General features: G+C 39.0%; 1 protein-coding gene across 1 annotated transcript in view; it reads right to left on the bottom strand.

The window, feature by feature from the left end:
• Positions 1-248: 248 nt before the first annotated feature.
• Positions 249-25699, bottom strand: part of KLHL4 (kelch like family member 4) — a 38693-nt gene continuing 13242 nt past the window's right edge. The window contains exons 2-11 of the mRNA XM_054289879.1: positions 19279-19449; positions 18244-18380; positions 17352-17548; positions 14295-14507; positions 13077-13263; positions 9483-9707; positions 7425-7587; positions 4558-4770; positions 2695-2866; positions 249-1961 (exon numbers count right to left, since the gene is read on the bottom strand). Of these exons, the coding sequence (XP_054145854.1) occupies positions 1902-1961; positions 2695-2866; positions 4558-4770; positions 7425-7587; positions 9483-9707; positions 13077-13263; positions 14295-14507; positions 17352-17548; positions 18244-18380; positions 19279-19449 (1738 nt within the window). The 3' untranslated portion in view covers positions 249-1901. The remainder of the gene's footprint in view (positions 1962-2694; positions 2867-4557; positions 4771-7424; positions 7588-9482; positions 9708-13076; positions 13264-14294; positions 14508-17351; positions 17549-18243; positions 18381-19278; positions 19450-25699) is intronic.

Below are 25699 nucleotides of genomic sequence, written 5' to 3'. Positions count from 1 at the left end.
TTGCTGCAAGAAGATGTTTTGGGTATGTGGACAGACAGCTCCACTGTGGACATGGAGAGAGGAACAACTCCCATCTCCCACTCCCCAGTGCACTGGGCAGATTCTGTCTGTGCTTGGCCCCTTGTGTTTGCTTCAGATCCTTGATTTGCTGGGAAATTAAAATATTTAATGATATTCTTCTGATGTGACCTCTGGAACCCACAAACTGGTTTACGGTTCATTCCCCATTTGCTTGGATTTTTGTGCATCTTTTGTTCTTTTCGTGTACAAAAATGAGATTGATGCTTCTGTGTCTTCTAGTTTTGAAAGTATAGTCCAAATAGAAAATATAGTCCAAATTTTTCTTAGCAGAGAAAGTAAAGTTTATTTGAATGCAGCATGCTATATATAAACATAATTGATTTTTAAAGTTAAAAATGTTCTTTTTTTTATAAATATGCTTATGAGATTTTTTTTTTTTCCTTAGAGGCATTCAATAAGTTTAATACTATAAATTTGTTTTAAAATAGCATATTGCTAAAATCTGAAACCACAGTATTCTATCAGGAAAGTTGGCCTACACATTCAGAGATCTTTGTCTCTGTCCTGAATTTTCTGATACTGACAAAACAACAACATAACAAACACTGAGGTGGATACTGACCAAATATTGTGCTTTACAGCATAGAATATTTTACATACATTCTTTTTTCTAGAATACACTTTCAGCATTTTGAAATTATAAAAAATGAACTTAAAGCAAAACAGTAGAAATTGGCACACAATAAAGAAAATATCATGCAAGTGGAATGCTATGTGCTGTTCTCAGGTGATCCTTTTCCTGTTTGTTCTTGATTTTCATCATTCCACTAATTCCAGATAGAACATAAACAGGTTTACAGAAATGGTATCTAAAGTTACACAGTGGGTGTGGTTTATTCCTTATCATATTTCTACTGTACATGAGAGAAAGCTGGTAATCTTCAGCTGAGGTCAAAGATTGTCATATCAATATGATATAAAAATTTCATTTTGTAAGTTATATTCAAGGAATGTAATCATGTGATTGTTTTAAAATTTAATGCATGGTTATTATCCCAAGAATAGTCAGGTTAGTTTAACACATACTGACAGATGGTTAGTGGGCAAAGAGAAATCCATGAGTAACCTGACACAGAGCAGCATTAAAATATCACAAATCTATGCAGTGAAAATTATTGCAAATTATATTTGCATTATGTTTTGACAAGAGAGATTTCTTTCTGCTGGCACACAATAGGATAAAGGTACCTTAACCCTACTATTCAATTTAATGCACTGCTAAAAATGGATATTCTGTCACAGTTCTAGCAGTGCTGGATGGTAAAGAACAAATAAATTATTTGTTTCTTTGATTTGATTTTAAAGTTAATTTAAGAGTTTAATTTCTGAATATAGAAATTAAGTTGCTTCTGCAGAGAATATTCTGTTGACAGTAATACTTAGGAGTAAATATTTCTTTTTGTGCAATTCCCTGTTGGAGGTGTTTCATAGTCATTTTCATGTACTTAAAATATAAAACCTTTTTTTATAAACCTTAGCATTCCTGACAACATAGAAAGGAAAAAGTTTTTGAATTCTTATACACATCTCTCACTGCTGCAATTTATAAATAACAGATACAATTTTGTAACAAACCTGAACCATTCAAACATTCATACTGGATTTTACGTATTAGGCATAACAAAGTCATTCACTTCTGCAAAGTTTTCTGATTTTTGTGATGCAGGAAGACACTTCTGTGCTGTAATGGTGTGATGGCTCAGGGATGAATATTGTCTGTAAGGGAGGGATGCTGAGGTGTGAGCAGTCTGTACTGTCCTGGAAATGTTTCTTCATTTCTGAGACTCCACTCAGTTCAGTGTCATGGTAATTTACAGTCCTCAGGGCAACTTCACAACAACCACACACGCTCCAGCCCTGCCAATGTTGACAGGAACTTCCTAGAAAGGAAAAGGAAAACGGAAAAGAAAAAGCAGGAAACATTTTTAGTAGCACCCTATGGATAGGACCAGAAGAAATTACTTTCAGATTAATAGGAAAGCAATTTGTTCATTCAAACTGATGTAATGCTAAAAAAATTAGGTTTAACTAAGGTATGAAAACACAGTTTGTGCTTTTTGGCAAAATTCAGTAATAAGTGTTTAGCCTGGGGTTGTCCCCCTGGCATGTTCAAAGCCCTTCACATCCAGTGTTCCAAAACCAGGGACTGATTTTGGTCTTCAAAACCAGGGACTTGTTTCTGGTCTTCATCTAATATGAAGATATTTTAGATGGCTGCAAAAGGATCCTGGCAGTGCAGGGATTTCCTCTTGGTCTCAGTGGAGAGGGCCATAAATATCAAAGTCTGGAGGTGCCTCCAGAAGAGGGCATGGCTGACAAACACACCAGCTCTGCCAACAGGGAATTTAAACACTTAAAACCCAAAGTGATTTGTGCAAGCTGGTTTGCTAGCCCATGCAATTCCTCCACCCCTCAGTGTGAAATGTTCTACATGGTTATTTTGCAGGGGAGGGGGCTGATATTTTATGGAAGCCCACCTCCAGTATCATACAGTATTTCCTACATCCTGACGTGTCGTTTTCCCCCCAAACCGGTGACAATTTCCCGGTTATTTGGACAGAATCATCCCTATCTGCAGGAAGATCCCCTGCCCTTTCTGAGGCACCCCATTACCTCTGTCCACTCGTTGTTCTGAGCATCGTAGGACTCGACGGTGTCCAGGTAGGAGTGGCCGTCGTAGCCGCCCACGGCATAGAGCCGGTCCCCCAGGGGACAGATCCCCACGGCGTCCCGCGGCACGCTCAGCGGGGCCACCGTGGTCCAGGCATCCGTTTTGGGGTCATACCTAGGAAACGTGGGGGTCAAATTCAGAAAAATGCGTGGTGGAGGCACATTTAAGGTTTAAATTGCTGATATTTGCTTGTTTTCTCCTGTGCTGCTTTTCTGAATGAGTACAACTGAGATGTGATTCAGTATTGTGTTTGCTGGGAATGTCCCAATGAAGGCAGGAATGATGAATCTGATTCCATGTTCTCAAAAGGCCAATTTATTATTTTATAATCCTATTTTATATTAAAGAATATTATACTAAAGATAGCATAACGATACTATCTATAGTATATTACTCTCTAATATAATATAGTATTATACTAACTATATTATATAATATAATATTGTACCAAGTATACTAAAGAATACAGAAAGGAAACTAAATAATACAGAAAAGATACTAAATAACATAGTATTATACTTACTATAGTAAAGAATACAGAAAATATATGAATGCTAAAAAGAATTATTGAATGCTAATAAGATAATATTACTGAATGCTGTATTCAGTAATATTATCTTATTAATTAGTGGATAATATATCTTATAATTAATAAGATTATATTACTGAATGCTAAAAAGATAATAATGGAAACTTGTGACTTTTTCCAGAGTCTCCACACAGCTTGGCCCTGATTGGCCAAAGAGTCAAAACAACTCACAGCAAAATCCAATGAAACAATCACCTGTGGGTAAACAATCTCCAAACACATTCCACACAGGAGAACCAAATCAGATAATTATTGTTTTCCTTTTTCTCTGAGGCCTCTCAGCTTTCCAGGAGAAAAATCCTGGGGAAGGGATTTTTTCAGAGAATGTGAACGCAACAATTCAGTTTTTGGTTTAGCCACTAGAGGGGCCTTCAAGCACACAGAAAATGCTCCTGTTTTCACTTTTTGATTACAGTCTCTTCATTTCAATTACATTAAGCCATCAATACAATTTAAGCACAAATGGGACTTGAGGGGATGATAGCATGGCCATCAGTGGACTCAGCAAAGTTAATTTCAATATTTTATCATTTTCTTCCTCCTTAAAGCTTTTGGTTTTCTGTTTATTGTCAGAATTAATGTTTTCAGAGAAGTTTACTATAAAAGAAGTTCAATATCTTGTGTGGTAGCTCTAAGTTTCTCACACTAAATGCATGGCAGTATCTTACATTAATATTGATTTTATTTCTGATCTATTCCAATATAAATTGCAGTGAATTCCAGGTAATTCCTATTTTACCCCATGTAACTGAGAGCAAAATTTGACAGTTGTTGTTCACAGCAGATTTTAACACACGCTCAGTTTTCCTTCCTTTTCCCCAAATGACAAGACTGTGACACTTCTTATATTTTTACAACTTTCATCAGTATCAGTCAAGCTAAAAAGAATTTAATTCCTACAGCATATGGCACAAGCAGCCCAAACCTCAGTTCTGACATTTGAGAAATAGGAAGGTCACATCTTGACTTGTCTCAGTACTTCAGTTCCTTTCCCCTGACTCTGGGGTAGCTCAGGCAGAAGGGAGGAATTTGCTACTGAGGTCTAATTTTTTTTGTTATCACAAAAGTATTGGAAATCACTTGGAAATTCCTGCTCAAAATATTATTTCAAAATAGTGGGATACGTTTTACAAACACAGCATTCCAACTATGAAGATAATCTATTCTAGAATCCCTTCTCAGAATGTAAAGAGAAGAGGAAAAAATGGTTTCCTACCTCTCCACGCAGTCGGACAGGCGGGAGCAGTGGTTGGAAGCAGGAGCGTCGTGGCCCCCCACGGCGTACAGGAACCCGTTGTAGGTGGCCACACCAACACCTCCCCTCCTCTTGGACATGGAGGCACACAGGCTCCACTTGTTTGTGTGAGGGTCAAAGCACTCCATGGATTTCAGGCAGGAGCTCCCGTCTCGCCCACCGACTGCGTACAGCCTGCGACAGCAACCCGCAAGCAGGAAAGCATTTCAGTCTCTACTCTCCAACTAATGAGAATTTTTATCTGGCTGACTTCATTCAGAGCACTTTAAAGTTGTCATTATTTGCTGCACTCTGGAACTTCCTTTGCTAAAAGGCAATCGTGTTAGATGTTTGCCATCTAACATAAAGCCATGTTAGATGAAGTTACATTCTTCACTTACAGTGGAAATGTTCAAGCAGCCACACATGAAAATTAAGCTTAAAAATTCATATCAGGTTCTCTAAATGTGAGCCAATAGAAAGAACTGAATTGAAAGATGCTGCATATGTTTGAAACATATGGTGGCATTCCCTGGAACAGGGCTACAGAGTATGACATATTACCACATTGAAACTTTTTCCTGCGCAGTTAACTTTAATAACTTGAACAGATATCAAAAACATATATAAAATATATAGTAAATATATTTTCCTCTGAGTCTGTATTTAAGAAAATCTGCTGGACAGAAGGGACCACCTTGTGTCATCTTGTCTGTTCAGCCTAAAGGCTCTTAGCAAACAGAGATTTAAACAGCTGATGTTGGGGCAACATGTAAGAATAAATTGTGGTAATCTCTGTTAAAAAATGTTGGGGGAACTTGTAGGAATAAATTGTGGTAATCCATATTAAAAAATGTCACAGGGTTGTGGCTTTTTGTCGATGAATTTTGCAAAACCTGAACTTGTTTCTGGTCTCAAGCTGACTTGGGTGCTTCTGGACTAGGATGGAATGTAATAGGCACAGATGTTCAGGTGTTGAGTGTGCTGGTTTTTCTGCTCCCTTTCATACCTTTGTTATTGTTTTCTGCCATGAAATTTCATTTATTTAGTGCAGCTTATTAGAGGGAACTCTAATAAGGAACTAGGGAAATGTGCAACTTGCCCATTGCAAGAGTAAACCAGATCGGCTGAATTTTCCTTTAGAAGTGCCTGTTTTATTCCAGACACTTAAAAATCTTTCCGATTTCTCTGGTGCATATTTTAGCTAGAAGATTCTTCTATTGACCCTTAGAATAATAAAAACTCTGCAGCTTTCTCTCTTCTAATGTTTGTTCACTTGATAAAATTGAGTTTGGTTGTGCAGTTTGTTGTCTGATCCATACAAAACTCGAGGCTTTGATTTATTTTCTTTTCACATCGTGCCATTGATACAGCCTGCTTGTTTACACAGCTTTTACAGGGCAAGGAAATCTCTGTATACACAAAGTGATTGGTTGGGATCCTTTGTTTTCCACAACATGTCTACAAACACGGTGGTGTTTCCCATTCTTTGAGGAAAAGACCAAATATAGCATCATTGACTGATGTTTTCAATGGACCATTTATTGGTCAGAAAGTGCTGCTCCACAGATATGCAAAGGCTTTGCTGGTGGGGTTAAACAGGAAAAAATATGGTGTGGTTTAGGGAAACAGGAAAAGGAGAAGCATTCTCTTGGTTGGAGCGCAGCAGTAGCACTGAGTGATGGACATTTGATCTCCTGCTATGCCAGAAATTACATCACCAGACTAACAGACGTGATTTAAGCCCTGCTGGAGACAGTTTGTATCAGCAATGATTGAGAACAGAGTCAGGATCGGGCTGATTTCCTCTCTGACAAAGTGGTTTCCTGCATGTTGCTGCTGTGGAAGGCACCAGGAGGAGTTTCTGGTTGGGTTTCTGCTGAGAACATTTCCTCTGAGCTATAGCAGGGACCTGGAGAGGCACTTCTGCCTCTACAGCTTGAATCCTGCCTTGTATGAATGCAAACCCCCAGCTCGCACTTACAAATATCCCTCTGCTGACATCTTTGTTTCTGCTTTTTATCCTTCTCTTTTTTGGGAACTTACAAAGAGATGAGGGAAGCCAGTGGCAAAGGCTCCAGGTAAATGCAGTTGTCGGCCTGTAACCGAGTGTTCCCAGCCCCTACAGACTGCTGAGAGCTTCCCACAGGATTAAATAAGAAATGTTGGCTCAAATTGTATTCTCCATAACCAGAGGCTTTTTAGAAAATTTTTGTAAGATCCACAGTTGTCTGTTCCCATGTAAAAGGGCTTAAGTGGCTTTAGCATCTTAGCAGAATATTTCAATATATTAGCACTTAATTTTTTATATTTAAGCAAGAGATGGAGGGTGGAGCAAATCTGGATAGGATAAGATTTAGAAGAGGCTGTTTATTCCATACATAATTAATAAACTCATCTTCTTTCCATTAAACACCTCATACACCTTTTTAAAAATTGGCTGTGAATTTGTATGACAAAGGAAAGCCTTTGTTTCCGTACACATTAAGTCTATTTAGACACAATGATTTTAAAGTGTAAACATAAACTTGGAATATTTTTTTTAAGTAGCAGATTTTATATCCCCATATGTTACATTCTAGGTAAAATTCTGATGTGCATGTAATAACATTTCCACATTGCTATAATTTAAAAAGGCTGAAATGTTTTTGAAACCTGACTGCAAGCCTGCAATCAATTTACCACATAGCAGAGGAAAGGCTTTCCTTTGTTATTTTTATGTATTGCATTTTTCTCTTTGTTTCCTCGAGGTCATTAATAACCATAAGCCTGAAAATAAAATTCGAGAAGCTGCACTGGCAGGGAAGGAATCAAATGAAAGCCCAGAGAAAGGTTTTCTTGTTGCGTACTTGCTGTTGAGGGCTGCCACCCCCACGGTGCTCCTCGGGGTGGACATGCTGGCCACGTAATTCCACTGCCGCGCCTGCGGGTCCCAGCGCTCCACCGTGTTCAGGTAACTCCAGCCATCGTGGCCTCCAACTGCGTACATTGGTCCTTCAAGCATTGCTACTCCTTCAGAGATAGAATTAGGGACATGGAATAGAATTAGGGACAAATTATCTCTTGGTTTCGGTGACCAGCGGCGAATTCATTTCGCTAATTCCCTGTATGCAGATAAGCAATTTGGGCTGGTATTAAATGATCTGAAAGCTGCCTTTTCATTTGGAAGAATAAATAGAGATAAACAAGCACTTCACATACAGTGCTCTTCTAAATAACCATTATCTTTTGCCAAAAGATTAGAGGAAAGCCTCTTTAGTTCTGATGTTCTCTTCTTGGACTTTTATCTCTTTCACTTCTGGTGACCTTGCAAAAACAAATTTGAGCCCCTAACCGGGGAACGATGTTGTTCTGCTACAAAAAGGCAAAACTCGAGTCAGGCAATGAAAAATATGCCCAAACCAGCAATGTCTCCTAATTCTGTGCCAGCTGAAGCTCTGTAGTGCTGCCAGCACGAAGCCTGGGTGGGTGGGTAGCTGGCTGTCCTTACCAGCCAGAGCACCACAACATTTTAATGCCTCTTGGGTGAGAGCTGGCTCCTATCAGCTGTCCCTGAGGCACAGGAGAGCCAGCTTGGCTGCCACTGCAAAGCTCTGGGTGGACAAAGCTGGGCCATTGTGCTTCTCCAGAGCAGGGCTTTGGTGCCTTCCCTTTGGGAGCTGCTGCTGCTCTTTGCTCCCTTTGTTAGGTAAGGAAAAATGTTTCAATCCAGCAGCTTAAAAGTTTTCTAAATCTGTCTTTCAGGCCTAAATATACATGGCCTGATTTCTTCAAAAGCACCAACTGCACAGAATCTCCCTGAAGGTAATGGGGACCATAAGAGTGAGGCAGCTTTGCAAACCAGGCACAGATTGAAGCCAAACTTTGGGCTCCCCAATTTATGGCTGTGACCTACTTGTTGGGGAGAATTATGCCCCTGCAGTCAGGAATTATAAATATTTCAATGCAAATTATTTCATCTGTTTGGTCTTCTTTCCCTTTGACACCTACTAGTATTTGGTTTCATAAATTTGGTGCTCTAGCTGGTAAGAACCCTGCACTATCCTTTCTCTGTCAAGCAGTGGAGAAGGTGACATAGGCCACATTGTTTTGCCAAATAATTCTGGATCAATCTTCCTCTATTATCCATAAAATTAGAAATATTCCATGGCATTTGAACTTACTGATGATTTCAAGCAATACCTGTTTCTGTAACTTAAGAGAAGCCAGCTTTTTCATCAGGCCTGGGATATATAAATTCAGAAATCATCATCTTCTCTCTGTTACAGTCTACTCATCTCTAAACTTAGCCTTATTTTCTATAGTTCTGTAAATAAATTCTAGATTTCCTATTCATATTATTCCTTCAGCATGAATAATATTAAGGATTATTTTGCAGTTAAAAAAACCATATATACTAAGCCACCGCCAAGCTCTGTAAAACTTCTTGTAATTACAACATTAGAACTGGTGAAGTTGTACTTATTTCCATACACTTTTTTCTTCAGTGTGGGAACCCTGATTTGAGTTACAGAGGTGGTTGATACCTCTGGGCTTATTTCATATTTTATTAAAAAAAACCAAATCAGGTTGTTATTGTATTGCAAACGTATCCCTTGACCATTAAATCATGTGAAAAGTTAATTATTTTCGCTATAGTTTATATAGCAAAAATAATATATATAGTTACACAGTTTATATTTTGGAAATAACTACCAGCAAAATTAACCCTGGAACACCAGTGCTAGTTAGGTGGATACTAATAAAACCATAAAATTATGGCAATTGGCAAATCTCTCTTTGAAAAACATCCTCTACGAATATTTCTGGGTGTCTCTGCGTGCTGTTAGAAGTTTTCTCAGCAGTGCTGGAGCGGATCAAAGCCCTGCGTGTGTGCTGGGAGGTTTCAGAGGCAGAGCCCCTCTTACCCAGGCCGTGCCTGTGTGTGGACATGGGGGGCATCACGGTCCAGGCCTTGGTGACGGGGTTGAAGCACTCGACGAGGTTGGAGGTTTTGAGCCCGTCCCTGCCCCCCACGATGTAGAGCTTGTTGTCAATCACGGCCACCCCAAACTGCAGCCGCCGCCCGTTCATGGTCCCAATCTGGATCCAGCTGTTGGTCCTCAGGTCATATTTCTCAATTGTGGTGGTGCCTGTGACAAACAGAGACAGCCTTAGGGAGCAGTGCCCAGCCACCAGCAGCCAGCTCAAAACGTGAGTAAATTCTAAAATATTGAAATTTTGTGTGTGAGGTTTTGCTGCAAACTTCAGTTCTCGTGTGAACCCAGTGAGAAAGCTGCATTTATTGCATGTGTGGTTGGCAAGTCTAGGAGAACATACTGGTGGCAAGAAATGGAGAATTAAATTGTGGCAGCGTGGCATTCACATTCTCTGAAAAAATTCCTTTGCACCCAGGATTTTTCTCCTGGGAGCTGAAAGGCAGCAAGAGAGGCCTCATAGAAAAGGAAAACAATTCTTATCGCATTCGCTTCTCCTGTGTTGTGCTCATATGGAATGTGTTTGGAGATTGTTTACACACAGGTGATTGTTCCATTGGATTCTGCTGTGAGTTGTTTCGACTCATTGGCCAATCAGGGCCAAGCTGTGTCAGGGCTCTGGAGAGAGTCAGGAGTTTTCATTATTATCCCTTTAACATTCAGTAAGTATCCTTTCTTATTCTTTAGTATAGTATAGTATTCTTTAGTATAATATAGTATAATAAAGTGATAAATTGGCCTTCTGAGAACATGGAGTTCTCCTCATCATTCCTGCCTTTGTTGGGGTGCCCAAGCATTACAATATGGCAATTTTTGTAGCACTGCATATTTTGGAGGTGAATTGGATCTGTTGCTTAAATACCATGAGAGTAGGGGGTTGTGAGTTTGTTTTGGGGTTTTTTGATATTCCTTATGATTACAGTGCCTCACAACAATCTTCTGTTTAACCATGTTAGTGCCTGAAGCATTAGTGATATTAAAACCAGAATCCATGTATCTGTCTGAGGAACTGGTTAAGCATCTTCCGGAATCCTGTGTGTGTTTTCCCTTTTAGGATGGAGTCAGGCAAGAGGCAGGGCTGTGTGTGAGTGCACACCTGCTTCCCACAGGTATCTTGCCTGAGGCTCACCTGTGCAGCAGTTCTGCAGCAGCTGCTTGGCTGCTCTAACACACCACACATATTTTTCATTTCTGTCAGGTCACTGGACCTGCACTAACATTTTACAGAAACCCTTCCTTGGGCAGGAGCTCTCTGCCATTCAGCCTGACACTGCTCCACACCCTGGCTCTCATCACTGCTCAGGAGCCACAATTGCTCCTCTGAGAGCTGCTGAGCACAGCGAGGCCACGGCTCAGTGAGATCCGAGGCAGAATTGCCACTGCGCCCTGGAGCTCAAATTCAGCTCAGTCAAAGGCAACCAGGTGAGAAACACAGAGCTGATTTCTTCTTCCCTGACTGGGATTTGAGATCAGACAAGTGATGTTTGGGAGATAGCAACAGGCAGTTTGTGGCTAAGAAATTACTTTTACAACAGGAAAACAGCCATGCAGTAAAGCAGAAAAGAAAGGTAGGATTTGGTTTAGAGATCTGTTAGAGATCACCTGATGAACTCCAGAAATTCAGTGAAATAAGAGTTTATCTCATGCTGTCTTTTCTCTTATCTATATGTTTTTCCACATGCATAGGTTGGGAAAGAAACCAGCTCCATCTTCAATAAAAGGCAGAAATTCTGCTTTCTCCCCTTTATTCAGAGCAGCTGGGTTTCTTTGCCTGTTCTTTCCATCTTGTTATTCTGTTTGCTGCTCCTTGCTTTGATTCTTTCTCATTTATTCTATGCTAATACGTGAGTGCCCCAAAGTTCTCCACTTCAAAGGAAATCTCTCACACTAACTAAAACACAGGGAAAACGCAGTCAGGTTTGAGTGTGTTCAGCCATACCCTGTGGGCTGCAATTTTTACAGAGGCTCCAAGATTTGAAAGTCACAAAACCTAACGTGGTTTAGGCGCATTCCATTTTTCAAAATTCCAGCCCAAAAGCGCCTCTTTGATCTTCTTTTGATCGTTGGAATTTGAGATTTGTCCTGGTATCCCACCTGAGATAAGCACAAAGGCAAAGCTGGCGTTGCCTGGTGTCTGTCACAGGCAGTGTGTTATTGCCAGGGGTGGGAGATATTCCCTTCTCAGAGCTGCTCCTCCAGAGCATCCTGGTGTCTTTCTGCTGTTTCTTTATCTCCCAATCCAGCCCAGGCTCCAAATCTGAGTCAGAGCTGTGGAGGGCAGCAGGAGGAGCAGAAATGCTGCTCTTCCTACCCATCAAAAGGCAAAAGTTCAAACAATTGGCTTCACTCCAAGGTGAGAAGTAAGGGAGGCACCAAGAGGAAGTGCACATGTTGACTGAAATAACCCTTTCTTTACATAACCTTTACTAGGAAAAAATGATTGGAAAATCGTGTTCTTATTTTCTTTAAAGATTACCTGGTTGCCTGATATAATTCATAAATACTCAGTATCGCTAATGAATCTCCTTAATTGCACCAGATTAACTCCAATTTGCTAAATTGTGCTAGGAATGAGTGTTTTCATGTTGTGCAGGGGATGGATGTGTGTTCTGCACCTGATTTGATTGCAGAGAGATAGCAAGGTAGCTCTGCAAGGTCTCTCATGTGGGGAAAAATCAGTCGTCAGCAGCTTTTTGTAAACCATGAAATGGATTATCTTCTTTGTGATTCTATTAAAAGTGAACTCACACAGCTAAAAGTAATTCTGTGCTGTGAGTCGCTAGACTTTAAACTAATTAGAGTTCTCTGGCTCCAAGCTGTGGGTTTGAAGTTGAGGTTCCTGCAGAAAATGATTTAATATTCTGCTTCCTAAATAGAATAGTGCAATGTTTAAAGCTGTAACCTGATTGCAGTTGTGAAAATCAAATAATAGAAACTGGAATATATTTATAATAATTAACTTTCAACTACAAATCTGAAAAAAAAACCCCTGTGTTTGAAGTCCTGAAGAAAAGCTGTGTTCATGAAAAATACAAATCTTTGCACCTGGAATGTTCTAATAAGGATTTATAAGCATTAGGCAGGAGTTCTCTCTAGTTCTGTGATGATTTTTGGTTTTATTTTTCTGCTTCTCTGAAATCCGAGCTTTCTTACTTTGTCAGAATACTGACCACAAGGTTCAATAGTAAAAAAAATCTTGAAACATTTTAAATATTTAATTTTCCTTCAGATTCAAAATTAAACTATTTTTCACAAAAATTCATGCTTAGTTTAATTTAAAAAATCACCATATGACTCAAACTTCTTTAGTCTGCACCTAAATATAAGTGTAGTGTTTACAAATATGATTCTTGCAAGAAGAAAGCACAGCTGGCACATAGGATTCTATTCTGCAATTTGCTTTTTCTTCCTTTTTTACCCCTAAATTTACATTTTCCTATGGGAAATATTTAACTAAATGCCATCTATTCCCTGAGTGTCTGTAATACAATGAATTAATCTGATCAAATTAATTTGTGGGCTTACCTTTAGTGGCATCCATGCCTCCCACAGCATACAGGGCACCCACTGTGGATTTCCTGGGCTTGGTGCGAGGGCTCTGCATCATGGAGCGTCTCTCTGGCAGCAGGTGGTACTTCATGGCCTCCATGAGCAGCTTCTGGCACTCAAGGTCGTCTGCAAACATGGGGCTGTTTTCTAGATCAGCCAGGAGCTAAGAAACGGGGGGGAAAAAGCATCTTGATATACAGCTAAATCATTAAAATTGCATGTACTTAAATAATTGAAGTATTTGTAGCCACAAATACTAATTTTGAGCTCACCACTCACTTGTGCTTTTCTGGGAACTCTGCTTTAGCTCAAGCAAAACTATATAAAGGTGGAGGGGAAAAGTCTGTGAGTGTGATGGCTTAGAATAATTTTTTCCTACGTCTTTCTTTTAAACTCTTATAAAAGGTTCAAATCAGAAATTTGCGGTACTGCACAATCTATAGAAAACTCCTTATGTGAGTAAATAAATTACCACAGAGTACTGGACATCTCTGTGAATCTAAGATACTAAATATATTTAAAATTAAGTGTTTATGGTACTTTTATATGTTATTCAAGGTAGAATATTTGCAGCATCAGTCATGCAGATTCATAAAGTGTCCTGACTGACAGTCTCAATATTCTATATGAAATTTTGAGGAAATATAAGGATTCCTCTATGACACAGACATAGCAGTGTCACCTTCCTGTAAAACAGAATGTCCAGCTCTGGAGCTTGATGGATGAATTGTCTCTTCCAGAATTAAGGGACAAGTAATGTCAGTGCTCAGAATTGTCAGCAGTCATTTAGGCCCTTTAATATTTGCCTGCTTTTTATGGCAATAAAAAAAGAAGCATTGTGGTTTATCCATCCTGCAGTTTGATAAATCTAAGGAAATATCTTTGCATGTTATCTAAATTGCTGTGCTGTTAGAGGGGAGCTATTACAACCCAGCATTGGAACACTTGGCTTTTGGAATAGACTGGCATTTTTTAGAGGTAATTCTGAGCCTGGTGATCACACTGGCGCTGGGGGGGGGGTTTATATTCATCTGTGTTTAAAAACAATGAAGATATAAAAAAAAATTAAAAGTGTGGAAAAACACCAACAATCTCCAGTCCCAACCAGAACCTTCCCTCCAAGTTCTGCCTGCAGGATGCTCAACCCAGGCATTCCAGCAGGCAGAGCTCCCCGTTAACCCTTGGTGTTCCCACCTGGGGGGGCAGCAGGGGCAGCCTGATGTAGGAGAGGAGCATGCCCAGGTCCTGCTGGCGGGTTTGCAGGTCGTGCCTCACCCACATCATCAGGGCCTGGAAAATTGCCTCCTCGTCCGGCACGTTGATGTCGTCGCTAGACAAGAGCTTGGCAATTTCATTAGCTGGGAGCAAAAGAAATTCCTGGTTTTTTATTACTTCTATGAAGTGCTCCTAAAAATAAAAGGAGATTTCAATGCACTGGTGATTTTCACAGGTAGAAATAGCTTTTTCTTAGGTAGTGTAGGCATTATGAATGTTTCATTCAGGGAAATGCTGTGGATGTTCTAAGGATCACTGGATGTCCTTCTACCATTTAAGGGAGATTTTGGTAGGGATTTTTTGGTAGATATTTTAAGGGAGGTTTTGGTTGCTTTTTGCTGCCCTGCTCTTGCAGAACTGAGGAATTATGCTCATTTTCACACCACCATGCTGCAGACGTCTTTGTCCTGGCTAGGGATTTGTCACTGGCACTTTTGTTCATCAGTGTGATCCTAGCTCTGTGGCTTGATAGAAATACTATTTGAAGATAAAATGTGCATTTTAGAAGTGCCAAGTGGGCACTCAAATAAAATGTGTCCCTTCTGTTGCAGATTCAAAGGTTTTGAGCCAAATAAACCAAAACCTTCCAGTCCTTTTGCAGCAAGCTGTGCCAGCTGTTGGCTCTGTGACCGTGCTCTTAGGGCAAGAAAATTCAGCAAAGGAAATTCAGCTCACTTTTCTAACAGCACTGTTTGGGCAATACAAAGTTGGATAAATCCCAATGAAGGCTCCTCAGCCTTTTAGCTACTGCTGCAATCAAACTCCCCAACTCCAGAAGTTTCTTAAATACCTAGAGTCTTTCACAGAATTATTTTTCATTAAAAAAATGTTGTACATTTGAGTTACAAGAACATCAGAGTTGATATCAATATATAGGCTATAAATATATATATTCTCATTCCCTACCAAATTCCCAAGGAAAAAAGAAATTTGGTGAAGAGAAAGAGGGGGTTGTTACTTGCCAAGAGATGCATGTAAGAATTCATGATTGCATTTGAAATATAATTTCTATTTCTGTACCTAGAATTAATATATCTTCTTTAGGAACCAGGTTGAAATAAGGCAGTTGAAGAAATTTTAGTAACTGATATTTTATTGTTTGTTTTCAGCAGTTTTTTCACTTTCTGTAGCTCTTTTCAAGTGTAGCCAGGATGCAAATTCAGAAGTATCAGTGATTAAAGGAGATGTCAACTTTGGTCTGTTATGCATATCCTGCTTTAATATTTGTGACATTCAGAAACAAGGACAGGAAGGCCAGTCCACTTCTAGTTACAAATATAGCCCCAGTTGTTTATCAGAACAAGCTCTATCTGCACGAAAAGATACCAGGCAGGAAATTGTTAATTCTCTGCCTCAGTGGCCAAAACATTGCAGGGGAAGGGTCCCATTGTGTCTGGTTTTACTGAATGGATCTGGTGTTTACAGCACTCTGAAAATGGAATGGGCTCTGTATTTACAGGACAACTTTCCAGCCTTTCCCCTGAGTTCCGCATTTTCACCAACATGAGACAAACGTGAATGTTTTACTTATCCCCCTCCACAATGTTTATGTGTTTATGCATTATCATCATCTCCTGTTCTCCAAAGGTATTTTGTAATGGCTCTGCAAGGGTTTGAGACAGATTTTTATTTCAGAGGTGCAGTTTTCCTCTTCTCTTTCTAAGATGTCAGTAGCAAATGTGGTGGGTGGGTTTGTGGTCCAGGTCCTGTTTCATGGCAGCATTTTCAGTCTGTTCCATGCCAGAACAGGAGGTGGTTCTAGAAGTTGTTTTCAAGGAAAATAATATAAAACTTATGCCCAGTGCTGCTGAGTGTCACAGAGTCATCATGATCCTTCATTTTAGGAAGTTCCTAATGACTCAACTCTCAAATTTTTGACATGTGGTTTCAAAAAATAATAAAGGTTTAACTCCTGGGAAAGACTGGAGGATTCAAATGGTCAAAAAACTATAAACAAGAATTATTGTCATAATCTCTTTGTTGCTTATTGTCTCAACATCTCTTACTGTCATAAAATCATAAATCCAAGCCTATGATTTTATTTCAGTTTTGCAGAAATCTGGACCATAATTTTAACCCCATGTTCTTGCACTGGTGGGAGGAAAGAGGCAACAGTAGAGGGGGATTTCCTGATTTCGGATGAGTACAAAAAGGTTTGGAGCAGCAAGGACAGCACTGTTTTATACAGGCTGAGAAAACCTCTATCTTAAATGCCCCATTTCAAACTTTGACATGTAGAGGGGGTGTAATTGCTGCTAAACAGAGCAATTCCTTGCTGTGACAGGGAGGAGCACAAGCAGTGCCCTCATCTGCTCATGCCTCTCTCACTTCCTTCAGCAGGTGGACAGGCACAACCCCTGCTGGAGAGTTCTCAGCATTTTGAAGCCTCTAAACTGGTTCTGACATCCTCCCCTAATATTCCAAGCAGAAAGCTGCCATGGGTCTCCCAACAAGTCATTCTTTTTATATCTGTTTAGCTCTAGCAGTTGCCATTCTTTCTGTGTGTTTGAAGCTGTGATAGCACATCTTGTTGCCCTGAATATTTATCCCTCAATTTGGCTTCATAGCAAGTTATCTCACTTCTCCGTTTCCCGTGCTCTGAATATTCATTTATTGCTTTGAGCCAGAGGAGGATTATGCTCCAGTCAGGGACATGCTTCTTTTTTAGCGTTCCAAATCTTCCCAATACATTCTTTATTTTGACTCTATTTATGAGTGTCTCACCTTAAAAGCAGCTTTAGAATCTTCTTTGTGTGGAATCAAAGGCCTGAGCACGGCCAATTGCTGTTTGTCCCTAGACATGAGCCATGTTAAGGCCCTGTTACATTTTTTGGCAGGAGCAGGTGCCACTCATACTGCAAATTCAAATTCACTGAGGCTGCCTTTCTACAGGGCCAAACTCTGAGGTGGGGAACAGCGAAATTGAGTGTTTCTGTACGTAATGATGACTGCAAAGCTGCCAGCTGTTCACCTTACCATGGTGTAGGTGTGGGCCACCTTGAGGAGCTCAGTGCAGCCCTGGGCATCCCCAAAGGAGCGGATCCCCAGGCAGTTGGAGGGGTGCAGCTGCTTCATGAGGAAATTGCAGCACACCTCGATGACCTGGGAGAGCTGCAGGAGGCACGCAGCAGCCAGCAGGCTCTCTATGGTGTCTTCTTTTAACTCGAGGATACCTGGGCAGTTTTCATTTAGGACGAAAAAAAAAAAAAAAAAAGAAAAAGAAAAGATAGTTTTAAGTAATTTCCCTGGTATTGTCATTATTTAAAACCTTGTTGCTCTTTGGCTTTTCTCTGAGATGTCCTGTTTTTCCTTTCTTGCGGAAGGATTCTTTAAACAGATATTTTGACTTACAGGATTTGGTGGATTTTGAATACAATGATTGGGACATTTTTATTGGAATTTTAACAGCTTTAGATCCAATCTGGATGGTGAAAAAACCAAAAAGAAAATCCTGATTAGGGAAAAAACCTTTCCCAAAATGGGGCTCTGAGTAACCTGGTATTGTGGAAGGTGTTGGGGTTAGAGATGGGTGTTTTTTAAACTCCCTTCCAACCTAGAATATGAAAATTCATATATTAATGAACAAAAACATATAAAAAATTTCTATAACAGAACTTTAGTATGAAAATTCATATATTAATGAACAAAAATATGTATAAATTTGTATAAGCAGAACTTTAGTATGAAAATTCATATATTAATGAACAAAAATATAAATAAATTTTTACAAGCAGAACTTTAGTATGGAAGTAATATTAATGAAAAAAAATGTATAAATTTCTATAAATGGAACTTTGGTATGAAAATTCATATATTAATGAACAAACCTATAAATAAATTTCTGGGAGCAGCTCTGGGGCAGGGTTACCTGTGTAGGCGTAGCGCACCAGAGCCCTCAGCGCCTCGGGATCCACTCCCTCCATCTTGATCTCCTCCTGCTTTGCTTCCCTCACGTCGTTGGTGAACATGGCAGCAAAGTAATCAGAGACTGCACTGAGAACCAGCCTGCAGGGGAGGCAGGGTTAGCAGAGATGCCTCAGGGTTTTAGATTTTCTATTTTTCACATTCTGTGCTGCTTTAGTGTGTATTTCTGGGCTTTATATTAGGGGATGGTGAGCTCTCTGCACAGAGCAGGGAGACAAAACAATTCCTGCTCTAGGTGGGGACCAAGGACAAATGACCCAAATCTCATTTGTCTCAAATTTCTCAGGCCCAGGAGCATAAGCAATGTGGGCTAAAGAGAGAAAAACAAGCAGGATGGGACTTCATAACCTAAAACTATAATTGGACAATTAACTCCAATATGCAAATGGACCAGAACTTATAAAAGTTTCAGACCTTGTGACTGGTCATGCATTTTGGGACCATTTTGGTTCATCTTGGGTGCAGCCCTGGCTGGGCTCTTGTGCTGCCCAAGGTGGATCCATTGAGGCCTTTTAATAAACCCCTACTTTATTCTTTAACTCCATCTAGTCTCTGCTCTAGGGCAGCCTTCACAAGGCATCAGCAGGACAGCAAATTGCCTCATCATCTCAGTACCAGGCAGAAAATCCAGCTTTATTATGTCATGAACTGTGTGTACAACGGAAACGATTAGCATAGGAGTCAAATCTTGCAGCAGTGAGCAGTAAAGTTAAAAGAGTAATTAGTAATCTAATTTTCTCCCAGAGTGCTTATCTGGGCAGATTTTCTTCGCTGATCTTGCTGTGATTTGACAGCAGCAAGAAGAGAGGGTGGACAGTGCCGGCAGTTTGCATTTGAATTTTATTGTGTTCAAAATAATAGATATGAAAGGTGATTAGCTGGAATACTAATCAGAGTAACTCTCCATTCACAACCAACTATTCATAAATTGAGGCAGGATTTTGGGAATTAGGGGCAGGAAGGGCCCTGGGGGCTGTACCTGTGTGCTGGGATCCTTTGGTCCCCGGCGATGAGGAGCACGTCGCAGAGCTGCTGCTGCTGCAGGTAACTCTCCATCTTGCGGAACGTTTGCTCTGCGTGGTTCGAGGACTGGAAAAACTCATCAGAGCCATTGCTGCCCATCCCCAGAGAGCTGCTGGTGGTGGACAGCCTGCCAGGGATGAACACAGCGTTAGAAATCCATTATAAACCCTGATGATGTTGAATTTATTCAAAAGGCAGCACAGAAATTTTTAGCAGTCCCACAGTCTTGGTCTTACCGTGACTTCTTCTCTTTGCTATCTGGAAGTTTTTATTCATAAACCTGCACATAAACTTTACTGTACTTTATTAAACTGTAAACAGCTGTACTTTATTTCAGTGTGTAGTAGGAGGTGCTTCCCCCTAGTAGTAGGGTGTGTAGAATTTGTTGGCTTCCATCAGTTTTGAGTGGATTGCACAGCACTGATGGGATAAATGCAGCCTCCTGAGCACTCACAAACAGAATCCTTAAAAAAAAAAAATCCTGTTTTCCGGTGATCCTGACAGCTAAAATACCTCTTGGCATGAAATATTGGGTATTACATCTTTAGGTGTTATTTCTGATCTCTTCTTACTTTGTCCATTAAACTACTTGAGTCAATAGTAATGAATCTAAGGACAATTTAATGAGCACCATATAATTCTAGAGAAATTTCCAAATGAAAAGCTCATGGAACTTGTACATGGCCTTTAGAATATGAATGCAAATAGTGGAGACAAATTAATTTCTCTGCCTTTCACAGAAATGTACAATATAAATATATTCCTCCCACTCCAGAATTCTGTTAGCTTTCCCAGTTATAGATAACCCATATTGTTTTTTCAAAACATCATTTCTTACAGCCTGTAAATATGGATTTTGATGTAGATTGAAAGACCTTCCTGACACTTCCCTAGAAAAATCTTTTTTTTCGTATTCATCATTTTTTTAGTAAATAATAATGCATTTGTTGATATAAATTTATATCACATAGCTTGAAAGTGCTGCAATATTTAACACTACTTTAGCTAATTATTTAGAAAAACATTTTCTCAGTTTAATATCATATTTTTTTAGAATGTATAGCACCTGGTTTTTTAAATTTCCAAGCTCAACTGGGAAATAATGACAGCTGTTGACTAAATTTCCTGGTTGTCTTTGATATTGTTAATGCAAATTCATAAATGATTAGGAGAGATAAGTTCTCTTCACAAAATTAGCATATCAAATTTAGCAGAATATTGGATTACATCCACAATTTAACATCTAGTTCAGAAAACAGAGAAATAAAAAAAGGGTAAGTCGGGTTGAATTGGTAGTATCAGAAAATAGAGATGTTAGATCATTCATTTCCAAAGATCATACCTCATTATATAGCTCATAGAAGCCAAGGGAAATAATTAAAAACCAAATTATAATGTAATATTGAATTGAGACACAGAAGTTTTCCATCCTCTTTGCAAAATGTTTCTGTCTTTATTACAACTTCAAATCCATTTTAGCTTGGCTTAGTTTAATTTTAAAGAAAAATGGGAAAACCAAGTTCACCTCTAATATGTTTCCTTTGTCATTTTTGACTTACAAAAATGAATTTGTCTCAGTGTGTTTAATGACTCCACTTTCTTATTTGTTTTCTTTCAATGCTTCCTAGGCAATGACAAAGCTGCAAAATTGGATTATATGCTCATTAGTTTTGTATCAGCTGCTGGGTGCCAAATTCATACTCTGGAATGTTTTGTTATTTACCTCTTAAGAATCCTTTAACGTTTTTCAGAAAATTATTTTTTGAAAAAAATATTTTTTTCAGATTCAATAGATGCACTCTAAGTGCTGTACCTCAGTAAATTGCACTTAGCATTGATGTTTGCAGAAAAAACCTCAAATAACACTCAGCCATCCCAATTGTAAATAGATAGTACTGTTGGGGAAAATAAATAATTCCCCATGGCATGTATTTATTTGTGGTTAGAGAATCATTTCCAAGGGAGTGAAAGTCTAATTATTTCATTTAGTCGTGGGTATTTTTTTCAGAAGTTTATTGGAGTCACATTTAACTACACCATAAATACCACTAATATAATTAATTATTTCAAAGGCAAAGGTCTTCAGAGACTGAAAAATACTGGAAGCAAAAGCAATTTCTCCATTAAAATTAATAATATAATTTCTGGTTTATCTTCAGCAGCTGATTTGAAATAGTAGATATATAATGGATGGGGAAAATTAAATTCAAAGATAAATATTTATATATTTTCCTTAGTGTACGACTGTCAGAATCAAATATTGACCTTCAGAGTGTAGAACTGGGTAATGATGAATTAAAGTCACAGATCAAAATATCCTCAAGGAAGGAGCCAGGAAAAGCCCCCTGGAGTCTGGTGTGGGATTCTGGCAGAGGATGCTGAGGGTGCAGCACAGATAAAGATTTATTCCCATAAAATGTGCACAGGTTTGGGCAAACAAAAGCTGAGTATTCAGGAATGAAAGTTTCCAAAAGGGAGGGAAAATATCAATGGTTTGGTCTGAAGAATCAGGAACCCAAATTATTTCACGTTATCTTTGTGCTGGTGTTCACAGGGATGAGGAGCTGTAATTAGCATTCTTAATAAAGCCTTAAAACGTGGATTAGCCTGGAGAGATAAATCTATATTTAAATTATTCTGAACTCACTGAGTTGTATGAATTTCATTTCAGGTGGAAACCCAAGTGAAATCATTCCAGAGTTTTCCTGTAAGGATTTGTGAAGGACACTCAAAATACGGTCCATTTTAAAAGAAACATGGAATTTTGAAACAGAAAATATACACTGAAAAGTTGAAGAAATAATCAAAAAGCATTAAGTGTCTGGATGACAAGAAGGACATAAATACCAGCCAGCGTGGCTGGTCACAATGAATCATGTCAGAAAATTGGATTTTATTCTTTTTTTTCCAAGGTACCAAAGCTTACTGGGAGAAAAACACGAATTGTCAGAAGTCATCTCACCTTCTGGATGACTTCTGACACTATTTCACATGACATTTTCAGAACTGAGCTGGGACGGCAGGTTCTGAGTGAAATAAATACAAGAAGTAGGAATAACTGGTTTAGCCACGCTTGAAATCTGCCAGGGATTCAGTTCCAAAGGCAGAAAGGTGCTGAGAGAATTCCAGGCAAATCCTGCTCCTGGTGCTGCTCCATGATTTTATTACAGAAAATCATGTGGTAGAAAGAAGGTTTAATTGTTATTAATATTTAATTATTATTATGGGTAATTATAGCATATTGTATGGGTTTTTTCCTTGCTATTATCATAGCAAGAAAAAAATTTTTTGGGAACAGAATTTAAATTCAGAGAGGGAACAGAATCTAAATTCAGAGAGGCATTTTTGCCCTTTTCTCATTAAACTTTGGGGAATGTTTTATTTTTCAAAGAGCTGCTTACACCTCTGTTGAAATAATTACCTGAAAGAAACACAGGGGATGAAATGACAGGTAACAGCAAGATTTTTCTCAATCCTAAGAAACCCAGGACTCAAAAATGGTGTGTGGAGGTACAATTTCATCTTTTCTGTAATCAGAATTGATGGCATGAGTTTTGTGATTCATTCCAGGCCTACAATTCTTTACATTTCTGAATGATGTTAAATTACTTTTCTGTCATAATGGAGAACTCTTTACACTAATCAGCAGAGCACTCTTCATTAATCAGTATATAAAGGATAAATCCAGATTTCCTCATTATTTAATTAGAATGCGATAACACATAAATGCCATTTATTTGCCATATAATTTTTAAAATTCAGTGTTTTATTAAACTTCATTCAATGTGTCTAAATCAAGAAGAAAACCTGATGATAAGCTTAAAAGCACAATATTGCATGAAAACAAGGTGATTTATTGGAGTATTTTAATTTTGTTGGTGTAGATGAGGCTATTATTTACATTTTGAGGTTATTATTTACATTTTTATGGTGACCACTTCCTGGGTGTTTGTAGAACGTGCCTGTTTAAGATGCTGTAGTGTTGGAGAAATTCACTTTAGCCAATTTCAGCTGTTGGTGTCATTTATAGATTTGTGTTTGGGGTGTCCTCCCTGTGCTCTGTAAACCCCACCAGTCACAGATTCTGGATTTCAGGGGCTCCAGCTCTGTGGGATGTGCTGGAGCTGTGCCCAGGCAAAACTGCAACCCCACCAGTTCTGTTGGTTTGTGCAGAGATATTTCCAGTGCAGATCATCATTTTTATTTTATCTCTTTTTATTTATTGCTTATTTAAAAGTGCAGCTCAGCCCCTTTCCCCAGCCACCCCACTCTGCTCAGCCCTGGGAGCTCTGCCCCTCTGGCTGCTGACAAAAACTCCTTTCCTACAAAAATCCCAGCGTCTGTCACAGCTAAACCCCAGCAGCTGGCTGAGAAATTAAAATATTTCAGTTAGGAAATAAGAGAGAAAAAATTAGAAGCCATTTCTGAACACAGATAAAATAATGATAAAGGTGTATTAATGTATTAATTGATGCTGATAAAATTTTAGTACATCAGTAACTGTCCCAGCCCCTGGCTTCAAATTTCTGCTGGAGTCATCTTCATTTTTTATTCTTTATTGTGGTTTTTAGGGTATGGGTGAAAAGATTTGTCCTAAAAGAATGTGGGAAATTGTTGGTGACTGCTGAGGTCATAACATTATTGTGAGGTTGTAATAATGATAGAAAATGATGTAGCAAATGAAGAAATAAAAAATTTAAATCTATATTTTTTTCAGTTAATGGAGGAACTCCTGACTTCCCAACTAAACTGAAAGCTCTGACAATTCCTTTAGAGTTTGGAGCTCTTGAAATGCCTGGTTTTAGCAATTTTTATTGCCAAGGCTAGCACAAACTGTCCACATGTCTCAGTCAGTGCTAGTTAAAATAACTTTTCCCATTTGGGATTAGAAGTGTAAGTGTGCATTTCATGAACTGCAAACCACTTTTAGCTCATTTAAGTTTTGTTCTTCCCCCAGACATGACAACGTACAGACAGATGTCAGCATGATTCATAGCAGGGTGAATTTGGGTTAGGATATTTTGAATCCCCCCAGAAATAGAAATCAGGGATTTGTTGGGGTAATTGCAGTGGGAAATGGGAGCTGCACCCAAACTGCAGAGCTCTGAGCCCTTTGTGCCTTCTCTCAGCTGTGGCTACTCTGATTTTGAGGTAGAAAAATGAATCAATCCAAACACTCTCCTCAGACAGCTGTTTCCCTTTGAAAATTATAAATTTATTATTTTAACAGAGGAATTGCAAGATTATTTTCCAGTCTCTGCACATTAGTGTGTGAACTCTCTTGATTGTTGATCTAGTTTTTCTACTGTTGAAAGATCTCATGTCTACAAAGGGTTTTATGCTCATTGTTTTATGCAGATAATTGAGACATTGAATAATCCGATGTACACAGAAAGGAGTTTCTAAAGGTTCTCATCCTGGTACAGAACTAATCTGAACATGAAACTTTGCTATAAACATTTTTAAAATACTTAAAACCCCTTATTTCTGTGGCATAGAAACCCTTATTTCTGTGGCAGAGAAATTGGAGCTGTAGCAATATCCAATCAGCCTGGAGAGAGCACTGCCTGCACAGCCTTTTTTATTTAATAGAAATGTTTCTATATTCAGGGGTCAAGTGAAATCATTTCCATTAATGCCAGTTTAAATCACCATTCAAGAACATTATCCTCCAGGAGAATTAACACTGTGTTCATTTAGGTTATATAATAAAGAGTAACTGAGTGAAACCTTTCAGGTAGAAGGATAGGAGTATTTTATATATTATCATCTTAAAATTGTCCTTTGTTCTGATAATGCCAAGTGGTCACTCCAATGCATGAATTCCAAACTCACATTTGTAGTACATGATTGTGTTGGAGGGAAATTAAAAGTGAAGGAGAAACTCATTGAGATTATTTCCTGCTCAACTTCCTGGGAACAAGTGATAATCTTTCTAAAGAACAAAAATGATGTGACCAGAAGGCATGATACAGCATGATTTTGAGCTGTCAGAATGTACAAAATGAAAAATAATGGCTTAATGCTGGATCTGAGCCCGTGGCATTTTTCTTTAGAGGACATAGAAAACAAAATACAGGCCAATGGCAAGAGGAACTGGTTTTCACTCCAAGCCAGGCTATTGCCAGATGAAGCTAATTAACTCCATGTTTGTTCCCTCATTAAGCACTTTTCAGAAAGAATCCTGATGGGAAGGGGAAGAAGACCCTGCTTTATGCTGTCCCTTTTGACTGTTATTGGGAAAAGTGGAGCAGAGAGGAGCAAAGGGAGATCCACGTACAAGAAAAGATGAAATGTGAAGTGGTTGTGCCTGCAGTGAGCAGAGCTTTGAAAGGCAGAGAGTAACAGTCCCAATAGCAATTATCCCTGCCCCTGCC

This window comes from Melozone crissalis, unplaced genomic scaffold, assembly GCF_028551555.1.
Source record: "Melozone crissalis strain CALT ecotype California unplaced genomic scaffold, PUWL_Pcris_2 ptg000068l_1, whole genome shotgun sequence".
NCBI classification, from domain to species: Eukaryota; Metazoa; Chordata; class Aves; order Passeriformes; family Passerellidae; genus Melozone; species Melozone crissalis.
The sequence above is the reverse complement of the archived record's forward strand: the minus strand, read 5'-3'. Positions and strand labels throughout refer to the sequence as shown.